This window comes from Melospiza melodia, chromosome 8 (assembly GCF_035770615.1).
Source record: "Melospiza melodia melodia isolate bMelMel2 chromosome 8, bMelMel2.pri, whole genome shotgun sequence".
In the NCBI taxonomy this organism is placed as follows: Eukaryota; Metazoa; Chordata; class Aves; order Passeriformes; family Passerellidae; genus Melospiza; species Melospiza melodia.
In genome coordinates, this window is record NC_086201.1 from 21,758,170 (window position 1) to 21,773,584 (window position 15,415).

General features: G+C 48.8%; 1 protein-coding gene across 1 annotated transcript; it reads left to right on the forward strand.

Moving 5' to 3' along the window:
• Positions 1-6,139: 6,139 nt before the first annotated feature.
• On the forward strand, positions 6,140-7,639 carry HOXD11 (homeobox D11). Its single transcript, XM_063161380.1, has 2 exons — positions 6,140-6,775; positions 7,349-7,639. Exons 1-2 carry the CDS (start codon positions 6,169-6,171, stop codon positions 7,582-7,584), a joined length of 843 nt encoding a protein of 280 aa, XP_063017450.1. The 5' UTR covers positions 6,140-6,168; the 3' UTR covers positions 7,585-7,639.
• The last annotated feature ends 7,776 nt before the right edge of the window (positions 7,640-15,415 follow it).

The window sequence follows — 15,415 nt, forward strand, 5'->3', positions numbered from 1 at the left end:
AGCAGAGTCCACCCGTTCCTGCATGAACTTGTGCCCGGAGTGTTCACCCCTAGAGTAGAGCGTACGCGCAGGGAATCGCGGGCAGTGTGTCTTTTTACCATTTAAACCAAATTCTCGAAACGCGTAGGACCCCTCCGTAAATAGGCAGCGCTGAGTTCTTAGCCAAGATGAAGAAGACGAGCCGGACCAGCACGGAAACATGTATTATCAGCTTTTTACCTTTCTTTCTCCATTTATATAGATTTTGTCCTGCATCCCACCCACCCTCTCTTTCCCCGGAGAACAAGCGGTGCTAAACTAAGATCGATTTCTTTTATCTGTATGTAAACACCATTTTGCAGCAAAATAAAGGAATAACGCCTAGTAAAGACCTCAGCTCTGTGAGTCCCGGCCGCTCCCTTCATCTGCTGCCCTGCACGCAGGGCCAGCCTGCGGCGCCGGCTTGTCTTGTGGTTTGGAGTAACCTGCTCGAGCAGCGATGGGGAAAGTGGTTAGCAAATAAACCTTTTTCTTTAGTCTTTTTTTTTTTTTTTTCTCCCCTTACCACCCTCCCCCCCGGAGCCGCAGACCCGACCGCAGCCCTGCGGAGCGCGCACGTGACAGCCGCGCAGGGCCGCGCGTACCCTGAGCGCGCACCCGGCCCCGCGTACCCTGAGCGCGCACCCGGCCCCGCGTAACCTGAGCGCGCACCCAGCCCCGCGTAACCTGAGCGCGCACCCGGCCCCGCGGAGCCGCCCCGACGGCCGGAGCGCTGTGTGCGCCAGCCCCGGGCACGGCCGAGGGCTCCCGCCCCGGGAAAAGCGCCCCTCTGCCCCCCGCGCCTCCCGGGCTGCGCGGGGCCTCCCCCGGGGCCGGGCCCTGCCCTTCGCCCTCCTGACTTTGGCCTTGTCCAGGCGCTGCCCCGACAGACGGACGGCGGGCGGTGCCGGGACACAGGCCCGGGCTCAGAGCGGCTGAGGGCAGGCTGGGCCCAGTCTCACCCCGAGGTGCTGCAGGCACAGGAGCAGCACGGAGGTTTTGGTGGGACTGATTGTTTCACCGGTCAGCCCCCACGGCCGTTTCTGCATAGATTTGTATGAGGGAAAAGTGAGAACGGGTTCGGGATTTTGCCCAGATTTAGACCTCAGAGGATAACCCAACCAGAGGGGCTGGTAGCAGTGTCTAAACCGTTTGAACACTGTTTTGGGACGAGATTGAGATCGATTTTCCCCGCATCTTGATGAGAGGTTTTCCCTGCCGAGAGCCGCCGGCGTCTGCTACACCCGAGCAGTGAGACTGGCCAGAGCTCCAAGGCCTGAGGAAAATACACATTGCCCTTAGTCTGACACCTCAGAATATGAATTCTAAAAGAAAAATCTCACGGATTCATAGGTCCGTATTAAAATGCCTTTCGGCTGCAGTTTTAACCCAAGTCTTCGTTTCTTAACGAAGAGCGTTTCCACGGCTCCCAGCAGTAACAATAATTAGGCTGGCAGAGGCTGGCTTCTTTTCTGGCGTGTGAAATGGGCTCAGATATGGTTGTTCGTGGCGTATACAAAGAGTCTAAACAACAGCAAGGAACGGCACAAAGCTGCTACCTACTTACACAGGCAGATAGCCTTCCCAAAGGCAATAAACTCATTATTATTTCATAAAGAATCATATTTGAACTTGGCTCCTACTCACTCCAGTGCGTGCTCGGGAGGGCACGGTAGTCCAGATGAATTTGGAGCTAAATCCCGGATTCCTAGGCGGGCAGAGACGCAGCCATTTTCCCGAAAGCTTTCCAGGGAGCCCCAAAGGTAACGCTTGGGTGGTGTTTCGGGGGGAGAAGGAAAACCAGCCCAAAGCATTTGTCGCCACTCTTACCGCCCGCAGTGCCCAATGCAGACAAAACCCTACCTCGCTCATGGCGGGGTGGCTGCCAGTAGGAAAGCGGGGACGAAGCCTCGGCGGGTGACAGCTCCCCGGGGGCAAGGGATGCACACCCAGCCATCCACAGCCACAGGAACCACTCCTGGGTCCCTCCAAATCTTGGATACGTTCAGCCTCTGTGCTGGGAGTTGACGCATTGCGGACAATGATGGTCTCTTCATCCATCCAAGTGGCATTCCCTAATTAAAAACCTAGAAGCAACCCCAATGATGCAAGCCAGGAGAAGAGCAAAAACCAGATAAAGTCCCTTTTCTTACCCTCTCCTGGAATACTACTCTGACGGCTACAGTCCATGAGAAATTGACCCATTGCTGTTCTTCCCCATCCTAGTCCTCCCCAGTACAACCCGTCCCTTTCTTGCATGGGTGATATGAAATCCGAAGAGGAACCTCGGATGAAAATACGTGAAAGGCAATATATTATTTATTAAACGCATCTGATGCACGATGATGGCTTATTGTGAAGCAGCTCCTAGTCTAAATCGCCTACGGAAAGAGAAAAGGCAGAGGAGGTAGGATCTAAATTGCGGTTTGTTGAGAAAGTCTGTGTATAATGTGTCTCTGTGTGTGCCCGTGTGTCCATAGATGCACTCATTTCAGCAGTGCCCGTTGTGTGTAACCGCGTGTGCACACTCAGACGTGCGTGTTTGTGGGCTCACACTGCGCACAGGCACATCGGCGGTAGAGAACGGTGCATGATTTCACCGGTGCCCACACTCCAGGGCTCATCCCCCCCTCGGCAGCGGTGGGCGAGGGCAGCGGCTCGGCGTGGGGAGGCACACACGCGTGGCACAGCCGCGGGCGCGCCCTGCCTGCGCACACCCAGCCAGCCAGCCAGGCGGGCTGTCCCCTGGGCACACGTGTGCACAAGCGTGTGCGACACGCCGGCTGGGCGGCGAGGAGATGCACCCGAGTCGGGGGGATGTACTCCACGCCCTTCCACTGGATTATTTTGGGCGCCTCATCAGGTGCCCCCTGTGCCGGCTTTGCGGGTGTGTGCGGGGCGGGATGGAGCGGCGGGCACCCGCTTGCTGCGCCCACGTCCGCGGCCCTCCGCAGCACGCAGGGGACGGTTCATCCCCTTATTTACTCAAACATAAACATCTTTGCATTTCCACCGCAGCCTAAACGTGATAAAGCCCTTCGAGGAGGCTCTCCATCCCTCCTCTTTTGATAAGGCTGCAAACGCAACTTGGTTTGTTGGGAATGACTCTGGATGCCTTTGTGCTTCCTAAAAGAGCATAAATAATTAAAGTTTGGCAGAGAGGAAAAGCTTTCTTGCAGAACTGTAGTGGCAATAAATGAAATGACTCAGAATCTCTTCTCCAGTCGGTTTTTACGAGAGCTGCCAGACAGTGTCTGTTCACGTTCTCCAGATACTAGGGGCGCCATAACAAAGTTAAGGTCAAGTTAGTGTCTTATCTTGGGTGGCACAAAAATACCGCATCTTCTCCAGCCGGACCGGGTATATTTTTAAGCCCAAACGTTACGCAAGTCGCCTTAATTTCCACGGAGAGCATTTGGAAATGTCTCTTGGACCTGAATACTTGGTGATTCCAGGCAACGACTGCAGATGTTTCAAGACGCCTAACGGTAAAGTATTCGCCTGATTGTGTACATGATGTGCATTTATGTTTCGATGCTGTTTAATCTGCGTAAGGGAAAGAGAAAAAAAAGACGGGGGGAGTGTGCGGGGGTGTTATTGTGATGTTCAGAGCTGGGCTGGTACCGACCCCGGGGTGAAAATGCTCTGGCAGGCGGGCACCCCCAGCTCTGCCTTATTGCAGCGGGGTCTCTGCTGTGATATTGGTCTCACATTTCTCAAATTAGACCGTTTCTTAAAGGATTGTTTCCTAAAAGAGCTTTCGTACTAACAAATCGTCGCCATGTCTTTGAACTTGAATTAGTTGAAACCGGTTGGCTCCTGCGCCAAATGTAACTGATGCTAGGCTTGTTGCATCGAAAAGAACGTGAAAGATTCTGGCTAAGGCGCAATTAGTTGTTTGAACGGTAAAGAAAATGAAACTCCATAGGTTTCCAGAACCATCTCTCTTGGAGAGATGGGCGATCAGAAACCTTGGGGGGGCACAATCCGAACGGAGCCCTGCCCTGCTTTGCTGCAAGGTCCAGGGTAATTAGTGACACAGGAGCCATCTTAACTGCGCAGACATCATTTTTGGGAGGCTGGTTTTTAATGTTGCAGCAGAACCGAGAGGGCTCGGAAGCTGATTAAGGCAGGGAGTGGTGGTTCTGTGCTTTGATTTCTAGTGATGACTTGCAACTTGCAAGAGTCTATCTGCTGAGAGCGATGTGTGGCGTTTGAGGTGTTTTGCGGGTGAGACACCAAAGCAAAAAAAAAAAAAAAAAAAAAAAAAAAAAAAAAAAAAAATCAAAACCCAACTGTACAAAGAAAAGAGAAAAGGAAAGAAAGAGACGGCGGTGGGGGCATGTTAAGAATGAGCTCCATAATATCTGCCTGGCTTTGGTCTTTTTATGTTTAGAAAGGGCTAGCTGGGCTGCGGCATGGAAGCCCTTGGGCAGCCCCGGGCTGCTCTGGGGAGCCCGGGGAGGCAGGAGGGGCAGTGCCGGTGCCGGTGCCGGTGTCGGGGCGGGGGGCAGGCTGCGGGGCAGCCCGGGCTGCGGGGCTCCCGCCCCCGGAGCCTCTCCGCATGGCGCGGCCGAGGGCGAGCGGGAGGCTCCTGGAGCAGCGGAGCCGAGTGCTCGGCGGGCACGGCCCGAGGAGCCGGGGAGCCCACGGGCCTGGTCCCCGCTTGCCCGGAGCTCTGCGGGGCCGGTTCCCCACCTGCCGGGCTCTCGGCTGGCTGCGGGAGCCGGAGGTGCCTTTGCGGAGGTGACACGGAGGTGACACGGAGGTGACACGGGCCCTGCCGCCTGCCGGAGCCTCCGCCCGGGCATTGCTGGGTGTCCGGAGGCGCCGGGCTCGGCCTGGGGAGCTCGCCCAGATTCCGGGGCTATTTGGGGAGCGCCATGTGATGGAGCTGACCTGGCTATGCGGTACAGTGGCGGAAAAACCCCATTCCCATGGAGAGCTGGCAAATGTTTCTGGAATGAGGGATTGGTCGAGTATAAGGCTATTGCTGGCGCGTATTCGTTTTTCTCCTCTGTTTTCAACCTTTGCGGCCCTGTTTGTGCTTGTCTGTATAAAATCATATTTTAAGGAAAGAAGGAAAATTGGCAAAAATGAGCCCTCGAAGGCAGGGCGGGAGCGGGGCTGGAGGCTGCCGTGCGTGCCGCCAGCTCCCAAGTCTTGCTTTTCCCTTCCAATGAAAATGAACATTTTGGTGGGAGTTGGAGGCAGGAGAACAGAGGTCACTTTGTCTGCTGCTCTGCTTCCCAAGGAAACCGTGCTTGGTGGACTTCTATTCCTGCCATAGCCCTCTGCCTTACAGAGAGCCCGAAAGTATCTCCCTTTCGTAAATGCGGCTGCTGAGAGATGTTCTGTTGGCGTATTTCTCATTTCAGTTTGGCGCCCTGACACAAGTGCGCAGTGTTTGGGCTTATAAGCGAGGGAAAACGAGGTGATCGAAACTCAGGCTTTGAATTTCGTGACCGGTTTTGATGCCAACTGTGGATTGCAGGAGCCGGGCGGGCAGATCCGGTCGTACACTCGAATGTGTGAATGGGACTTGGCTTTCCTGAGTGAACCATCACCCACCCGCTCATCATCCGCTTGAGCGGCGGCCGGAGGGTATCGCTCCCTCTGAGGAGGAAGCGATCGCGTTTCCGAGCCGGGGGTGCCGGTCCGTGAGCCCCCAAGGCTCGCTCCGGGGGCTGCCTTCCCCGGCGGCGGCCGAGCTCCCCCCTGGCTGCCGGGAGGCCGGCGGGGATGCGGGCGGGGGGCTCCGCGCCGGGCTGGGGCGGTGGGCAGGCGCCTGCCCGGGCGGCGCGGCCCCAGGTGATCCGCACCACCTACGTGCGCCTCGCATCGCCCGCTGAAAGGATGAGACTCAAAACCGGCTATATTTGTACAAACGGCGCGCTCGCCTCCCCGTGCTGGGAGGGCTCTTTGGAGAGATCTTAGGAGCCTTTCCGAGGGGCTGATATAGATATAAGGACATTTCTACATCGCGTCACGTGACATAATTACCACTAGAATCAATCAAGATGAATTGCACGTCAGCACACGGTGGGGATTTTTTCTTAGTTGATCCTGTCCAAACCCTCTTGTGCAATAGATGGATCTTGTTCAATGCATTGAAGCCTCCTGGTTGCTTGCAATCGCAAAAAGGAAGACATGACTGAGTTTGACGATTGCAGTCACGGCACATCCAATATGTATCTGCCAGGGTGCGCCTATTACGTCTCACCCTCAGATTTCTCGACGAAACCCTCTTTTTTGTCTCAATCGTCGTCCTGTCAAATGACTTTTCCTTATTCTTCTAATTTACCTCATGTTCAACCTGTGCGCGAAGTGGCATTCAGGGAATACGGATTAGAGCGCAGCAAATGGCAGTATAGGGGCAGTTATGCTCCTTATTACTCAGCTGAAGAGGTGATGCACAGAGACTTTCTGCAGCCCGCGAACAGGAGGACGGAAATGTTGTTCAAAACGGACCCTGTCTGCGGCCACCACGGACCGTCTCCCGCCGCCTCCAACTTCTACAGCTCGGTGGGGAGGAACGGCATCCTGCCGCAAGGCTTCGACCAGTTTTACGAGACAGCCCCCGGACCCCCGTACCAGCAGCACTCCGAGAGCGAGGGGGACGCCGAGAAGGGCGACTTGAAAGCCCAGAACAGCACTTGCAGTAAAACACCTTCCAGCCAGGAGAAGAAAGTGACACCAGCGAACAGCGCCGATTCCCCTTCTGGTGAGGCTGTTGCAGAGAAGAGCAACAGTTCAGGTAGGTATCAGTAGTAAATTGGGGGCAAGAGTACAAGGCCAACACTTTGTCAAGCCGCATTTTATGTGCAATTTTATAAGCATCCAAAGGATTTTATATATCCTATAAGATTTCCTTTACCGTTGTAAAGCGTGTTTACGATAGGAAACCAATTTAGGTGGGCTTAAGGTATTCTTGGAAGAGGATATTAATTGTTATTAAATTGTTGATTCATCGGGGGGAGACGGAGAGATTTCACAGGTAGTGCTCAGAGCTGCCTTCGGTTTAGAGCTTAAGATCTTCGTTTGTTTGGGGCGGGGGGTGTGTGCGAGAGGAGTTTGAGAAACTTGGAATTTTTCCAGCCCATTTAAATATCTCTCTGTATTGCTCGAAGAGCTCTCTTTTAAGGAGAAGTTGGGAAATATTGGCTTTTCTTGCTAAGTCACCCGGAGATTATAAGCGTCGGGAATATTTTTTGAAGGGCTAGAGGGCTGCTTTGCAGGCAATGGGATATTATCAAAGTCTCTGACCAAACCCTAGCTGAGCATGTTCGTAGCAACAGCGTGAATCAGTTTCTTCTGTCTTGAATTTCAGCAATTCCCCAGCGATCGAGGAAAAAGAGGTGCCCCTATACCAAATATCAGATAAGAGAACTGGAACGGGAATTTTTCTTCAACGTGTACATAAACAAAGAGAAGAGACTGCAGCTGTCCAGAATGCTCAACCTCACTGACCGGCAAGTTAAAATCTGGTTCCAGAACCGAAGGATGAAAGAAAAGAAACTGAACAGAGATCGACTCCAGTATTTCACAGGGAATCCCTTGTTTTGAAAAACAAAACAAAACAAAACAAAAAAGGAAAAAAAAAGGAAAAAGAAAAAGAAAATAAAAATAAAATTAAAAAGGCAAGAGAACAGGAAGAAAGAAGAAAAACAAAGAAAACGTCGGTCTCTCTGACCTACCATCTGAATGCAAAAGTTCATTTGTTTACTTGACACATCCACCCTGCGGAACTCAAAGTTTCATTTTCATGTGCAACTCCCCACACTGAATGGCCACTGGAGATTTCGGGGCTTGGCGGAGCAGATTCCTGATAAGGGCAAGCTAGGGTAAATCCAACTGTCCACTCTCGAGTGTTTTTCGCCAAAGGTGCTTTTTTTCCCTCTCCCACAGTGCCAGCAATGGACCTGCAGTGTGTCTGGTAGTTGTTGCTTACAATTCATTGAGTTCGGGGGGGGCTCTGTTGTTGCTTTTGAGCTAGGATAACACTTTCCTTCCTTTAAGTGAATGCGGTTTATTTAAGAGATGGTAAATGTACGCTCGCTATATATAAAATATATATATATATGTTTCTATTGTCATCCAAAAGCATGGGCCACTGTCTTTTTCATGTGAATAAATGGTTTCTAGTAAAGTTAAGGTTATAACTTCCGTGCACTGTATGGATTTCCATCTCCGAAGGATCTTAGCGTTTTCCGGGCTAGAGCCAAGTTCAGTTAAATAATAATGTGAGGAAGGCTACCCGGGTTTTTTAAAAAGCATTTTAATTAAGGAATAGTTCAGATGGCTGAGTCTCCTTTGTAGGTATGCGTACCTTCCCCGTTCGCTGTGAGACAGAGCCAACATGGCTGTCTGCAGACCATCACTTCTGATGGTGCTACCATTACTATAAACAACGAAAAAGGCTTTTCGTTTAACTGGTCAGGCTCCGAATAAGCCCAGAATCCCCAACGCCAATGACTGTTTACTTGTTAGTGAAGAGCAAGGCAGAAAGACTGAGGGCTCCAAGCGAGTCAGACAAGAGGGAGCTATAAACAATTGGCACTAGTTGGGGAAAAAAAAAAAAAAGAAAATTGAATTTAAAAAAAAAAAAAAAAAAAGAAAAAAAAAAGAAAAACCCACCCTAAACCAAAAGCACGACCCACCCCCAGCACTCTGGGAGCAGAGGGGTGGTTCTAGCCGCGCCGGCCGGGCAGGGCGAGCGGAGCGGAGCGGGGCTGAGCGCGCTGCCGCTCCCGTTCGCGGCGGGCCCCGCCGGGGGCCGGCACCCGGAGCAGATCCCGCTCCGCTCCTCGCCGCTTTATCTTGCGTGACCTGGCTGGGCTGTTTACAAAACCTTGAACTGTCTAGACAACACCATAAAACCCGAGGTTCTAAACAGCTTAATTGGGTTATATTATACACCTTCTGGTGGGCGAAAAAGAGATTTCCGCAATGTGCAATAAAGGCGACGAGTGAGAAAAGAATTTGGCTTTTTTGAATAGGACGAGGTGGCTCTCGCTACTCTCGCGGGCAGGGAAGGCAAAAGTGCCAACTAAGTCAGGAAAAAACGGAGAATTCAAAAAATAGGGAAATAGAAGAGGAGGGAGGCATGACTAAAAATAAAAAAAATTTAAAACACTTTAGCAAGAAAAACATAAGTGTATGCCTTTGAACTTCCAAAATGTCAAGGTCATCACCTTTAACCTTTCTGAATAATTAGGCGCCTTAAGGTTCCTCTGTTATTTTCAACCACCACCCACTCTCTCTCTGTCTCACCCTCTCCCTCCCTCCCTCGCTCTCTCTCACACACACGCACAGCCACACACACACTTTTACCGCATAGCTGGCCATATTAGCAAATGCATCATAACGCAAAGAAAATCCCGGCTGGGTCGAGGTGAGCTCTCGGTGTCGTGCAGTGAGCGTGCCCTGCCCCAGTCCCCGCCAGCTGGAGCACAGGGGCTCCTCACCTCCCTCTCTTTCTCTTCCGCGCCCTGGGAATTCGACCCCCCCAAAAATGTCTATTTTTTTCTTTCTTTCTTTTTTTTTTTTTTTTTTTTTTTTTTTTTTTTTTTTTTGTAATTTTTCTCCTTTTTATTTTTTTTTTTTTTAGCTCATAAGAAAAATAGAGGTTTGCTGAGGAAAATAAATAGTAGGAAATGTCTCGTAATTTAGGCACAAAGACGATATTTCTATGCGGCCTCCCCACAAAGCCCATCAATTAGAAATGCGCGAAGTCGCGGGGAATTCCTCACGGCATTTTGCCTGACCTTACAGCCAAATTCTCGCGTGTCTCCCGATCCTTAATCCACAGGGCTAGAACGAGCCGTTTGGTTTTCTGTTCCCTGCAGTGCTTTGACAGTCTATCTCAGCCCATTGATACGCCTTCAAAACGCCAAGACACCGCAAAAGCGGGCCGCGGAAACCGAGACACCCCAGCACTAATCGCGCCTAAATGCTCAATGATAGCGGTGTTAAGTTTCTATCAAAAAGGAAGGGAAGGAGCGCACGGCTGGGGAGGAACCGCGCGGAGGAGAAAGACGGGAGCGGAGGAAATCGGCGGTGCCTGGCGGGCAGCGGCCACAGGAGGGCGCGCCCGGGCGCTGCAGCGCCGCAGCCTCCGCCGCCCCTGCCTCTTTCCCCCCTAATATTAATTCCGCTGCTAATAAAATATCTAATATATAAGTAACGATAAGATTTCAGGGCCTTCCAAATGAGAAAATAAAGCATCAAAAAGATTTATTAAACAAATAACCCATAACCGTGACGTGCTGGAGAAATATGCCACTTTAAAAGATTTTTTTTTTTTTTTTGGTCGTAATCTTTTATAATGCATCCGAGCTTTAAAAAAAATCCCATAATTTTAAGAAAGGAAAAAAAAATCAAATCCCAAAGATATTCAGAATTCGTTCCCTAGAACGAAAATCTATCTACTCTTTTAAGGACAGCCTTAACGCGGGTGGAACAAAAGTAATATAAAAAAATATGCATTTCCACAATTTATCTTTGATTCTTACTCGCGGATTTTTTTAGATAAACCTCTAGGTACAGAAAACATAATGTTAAAAACGTATTTTATTTAAAGGCGAGATTAACATTAGCTCCTGAGCATGCTTATTTTTAAAAGAAAGACAGAGAGACTAAAGAGAAAAGATATTTTTAATATCTTAACATCACCTTTCCAAGGCATTGCTGAATGAAGTCCCTCTCTTTAAAAGTGCTGTGGAGATCTATTAAAATGAAAGTAGAGCTTACAGAATTAAAGTCATTCTTATGAATTTCTTGGACGTTCTCCAGCGACCGAGCATGTTCTGTCTTTCTGAGAATTTTTTTTGTTTTGTTTTAAGAATTTTTTTCTTTCCAGTGTGGATTTCTGGTCAGAATCTCAGGAAAGAAAGGGTCTCGCTGCTTTCTGCTTATTTGCAGAATTCATCGAAATCTATTTCATGTTGGCTTAGCCATATTCCGCATTTTTTAGAGCCCAGTCTCTCGCGAACGCATTTGTTGGCACTTTGTCTGCTGGATTGTTGGTGTGTGGTTTATTTTTCTTTTTATTTTTTATTTTCTTTTTTTTTTCCTTTTTTTTTTTTTTTTTCCCCTTTTTAGAAGTTCATTGTTAACACTTTCCTAGAAATAGCCTTTCCGGCGGCAATAAACCGGCATTGTACAATCCAAAATCCTTGGGATCCCTGACGCCAGAGGTAGCCCTCGCAGGCAGAGCCGTATCCCGGAGGAAAATGCCCCGGTCTCTCGGTGGACCTACACTTTGCTAGGGTGAAATGTTCAGCGAAGTTTAGGTGTTTGTTTTCCTTGGCATGAGGGGGCTCCTTGCGGGAGCCCGCACCAACCCCGAGCCCATCAGTCTCCATACGAGGTGCTCGAAACCCTCGCAATCACAGTGAGGCCGAAGGCAGAGAATGTGAACGGGTGATGGAAACCTGGGTGCGCTGTTAATTTTGGAAAATTATATCTATACAGGAGAACATGGAAACGCCGCTTTCTTCCTTTTTTTCTTTTTTTAACCATTGTGTAAATGTGATGATTCTGTGCGAGTCTGTCTGTAACCTCTTCTATTTTTCCTTTTTATCCTTTTCCCAGTTAAATTCCTCTAGATAGAAAAGATTGTGAGCTATTTCCAAATGTCTTTGGACTTGTCCTTTACATGGAAAGAAAAGGGCATTTGCTTATTTTCCGATTAAAATATAAATGCGGCAGGAATCCGCCGAAAGATAAATATGCCGCACAAATACCGAGGCTGAAGGCGGAACTGGCCACCAATATACACGCTAAAATCTCATCACACTCAGGCACCTTTGTGTGCACAAAAATATGGAAATTCAATAGGAGAAGTGCTGGGGTTCAGGGCGAAGCTGAGCGTACGGTCAGTGCTAGTGGGCGATCCTTAAGCTCAGAATTAACACCTTTGAAGAAAAGATCAGCGTGCTATTTTGTTTATTTTATAGGATTTCATATTTAGGAAAAAGCATAGTGTCATCAGTATGTCGTGTCTGTCCCCTTACCTCAGTCAAAAAAATCTAGAGAGTCTGAGCCCAGACGCAGACTCTTTCTATGAAAATACGGCACAGAGAAATCTGGGCAACGTGACAGTTGCTTTATTAAAAGAAGAAAGATCACAATATCGCACCAAATTTTTTTTTTCTTAAATAAAACTATTCTTCAATGTCCCTACAATTTAACAGCGTGGCATAAAATATACAGTCAGCGCGTTTAAAGACACCCTAAATAAAATGGTGAAATCAAGTAAATCAAAGGAAATTTACTAAAAGCTTCCGGGGTTCCAGCCTATTTTAAAAATAAGACATTTCTCGCAATACCTTTGTTACTGAAGGCATCTGCAAAATATCTGGCTTCTTCCGTACCCTTCTCCCATCCCCCTCGCATAATGGGACACAAACACAGCAAATTGCAACTATGAGAATGCTCGGCACAGCCGAGACAAAAACGTAATCATATCACCAGTAATAAGGTTCAGGGAGATAAGGCAGTGAAAATTAAGCCCTGCTGCCACGTCTGGTAACCTCCAGTTTTTAGCCCTGACATTTGCTAGAGGAGAAAACTGTAATGTCCACCTATGCTTTATTACAAACAGTAATTTACATCTGCATGGACCCATTGGTTGGGGCATTTTTTCACCCTCGTTCTAAAAAATATGGGGCTCTGAGAGCAAAACCTTTATATTAATGTAGATTGTATATCTCATTTATTGCACAATATTGATTTATTTATTAATGTTAATTACTTTATTCCATTTTAATATGATTTAAAACAATAGTGACATTAAATGCCCAGAGCCTAAGTCCCCAGTTCCCCAATGGCTCTCGCATGTTTATTCAACTTCTATTTACATCAAACTTAAACTTTCTACTGTTCATTTTCAATAAAAAATTGCTGCCCGTTTTTAAATCCCTCATGATTTACCGTGAGCGAAGGGTCTTATGGAGCCGTGTGCCAGTCCTGAACGCAATATTTAAATTACTATAATCACAACAGTCATCTGAGTTTCCGTGTAGTGACATGCATGAAATTAATATTTTCAATTACAAAAAATCAAAGAGCCCTCATGTCTAATCAGGAGCCCAGAATTCAGCTCCTCCAGCAGCAGCAGCAGCAGCAGCAACAGCAGCAGCAGCAGCAGCGAGGCCGGCGTGGAAAGCAGCTCAGCATTTGCTTATTGTTTTAACTTTACTGTTGGGCGCAACCCGCCGCAAACCTCTGGGCTGATACTTCGAGCCGGGATATTTCTGGGACCCCTTTTCTTACAGTGTAAATAAAGATTATGAAAGAACCATTTGATGGGCATAAAATTCCTGATTAGATTTAATAGTCGAGCCTTAAACTGCGTCAAGAAAAATAGTATTTTGTTTCTTTAAACTCTGTGGGTTGTCCAGGCTGTTGTTGAAGAGGAGGAAATTGCTAGAAGGCGAGGCGGGGGGGGACGCGGCGCTCGCAGGGAGCGTCGTGGGCTCTGCCGCGGCTTCTCCGCGGCGCAGGCGAGTCTTAGCCATGGCTCTGATCATGATCTTACGTGGCCACCGCGCCCGGCTCGGCTCGGCTCGGCTCGGCTCGGCTCAGCCCGCGGCGCCGGCCGAGCGTGCCCGGGGCGGGCAGGGGCTGCGCCAGGCGCAGGGGATGCTGCCGAAAGAGCCTGCGAGCAGCGAATATTACGAAGGTAATATTTAAACTCTCCGGCAACCCAGGAGCTGGAGACCGCAGCTATAAAAGACGCTGGCTCTTAACCTGACAATGATGTTGTATTTGAACAGCTGCGATAAGGTTTTAAAAGGTCTGTCTCATTGCCACCACCGCGAAATTTTAAATAGGGTTATTGTTTCCAGCGGTCTAAAGTGTACGGTAAAGTACAAAAACATCCAAATGCCAGGAAACAGAGGAAAATTCAAACCCACGCTGGTGGAAAACGCATGTTTGTAAGTGTGCGAAAGACGCATTTAAATTTTTAAAAATCCTTTCATGTGCTGCCTGCTCTTGGGGATCTGAAAGGGTGTTTTGATGGTAGAAAGGCCCAAAATAAACAGGCGAACGAGTCCCAAACAAAAATTATCAACAAGTTCACTTTGTGTGGATGAGGGTCCTTGACAACATTGGTCCCAGATAAGAAATACCCCAGTTTGGGGGAAAAAAAAAAAAAAAAAAGGAAAAAAAAGAAAAAAGAAAAAGGAAAGAGAAAAGAAAGTAAAACGATAAAGAGTAATAAACAGTTTCTACCGCCACTATTTAAAATGTAGTAGCTGCGGGTGCAAATACGGCTAAGGAGTGGGAGGAAAAACAATAAAACACGTTTAAAATGTTGGGACGGAAAACTCTGATCTGCCATGTAGACAGTTAGTGTTGCCTTCTGTTGGTTGCTTTCTTTGCTGTTTGTTTGCTTTATTATACAGATGCATTCATCATTCTTATAAAAAAAGACAGAAAAAGTTGCTTAAAGGAGTTAAAGGAGTTGCAGTGAGGACATGAGTTTCTGCATGCTTTTTTGATGAGCAACACTACAGAAGGAGAAATTTCCTTTTTGATGCTTTCGGTTTGCAGGGAAAGAGAAAAACCCACTTTATTTCTTTTTCTTTTATGTTTTCTTTTTTTTCTTTTCTTTTTTTTTTTTTTTTCTTTTTTTTTTTTTTTTTTTTTTTTTTTCTTCCCAGGCGGTCGGGAGAGAGCATTGTAAAATAATTTTAGGAATGTGGCTTCCCTATAAAATTCGAGTTATGACAAAAGTCCACCTTTTAATATTTGACGATTTGTGTTAAAACAAAAATTGACCTTCTCGGTTAGCAGCTAGGAAAAAAATCAATAGTATAATTTTCAATAATTCATAACGCGAACGCCATTATGCTAAATCTTAACTATTAATCTTATCCTTTACAAAGTCTCGATTGATTTGTTAATAAAATATCTTCCCGTGCGCGGCAACAGAGGGTATAACTCTTGAAAAAGCTTCAGAAGCAAGAAAATTACCGAGTAGCCCGAGAATGTAGATGAGGGTTTTATTGATCGCCCCTGATTCTCCTTAATACGCATTAATAAATCCCGCAACCTTTTGTCCCCGCACTTGTCAGCGGCGGGGCTCTTACAGGAGCCATGGCGGGCGGGCGCGGTTCCGCTCGCTCCGCGCCGGGGGTTCCGCGGCCGGGCGGGCGCGGAGGTTGCGCGGCGCGGCGCGCGGGGGGGCGCGGCGCGGGCCGGTGCCGCAGCGCGGGGGCGCGGCGCGGTGCGGTGCCGGCGCGGCGGCGCAGGGGGCGCTGTTGACCGCGGCGGGGCGCGGCGGGGCGGCGCGGCGGGGCGCGTCAGCGGCGGGGCGGCGGCGCGCGGGGCGGCGGGCGCTGCCATTGGCCCGCCTGTCATGTGGTCGCGCGGAGGCATCCGCAAT

Bases quoted from the DNA above. Each gene is read 5' to 3' on its own strand.
- HOXD11 (XM_063161380.1), top strand. From the start codon at position 6,169: ATGACTGAGTTTGACGATTGCAGTCACGGCACATCCAATATGTATCTG. The intron at 6,776-7,348 runs GTAGGTATCAGT...CTTGAATTTCAG, and splicing joins AGAGAAGAGCAACAGTTCAG to CAATTCCCCAGCGATCGAGG.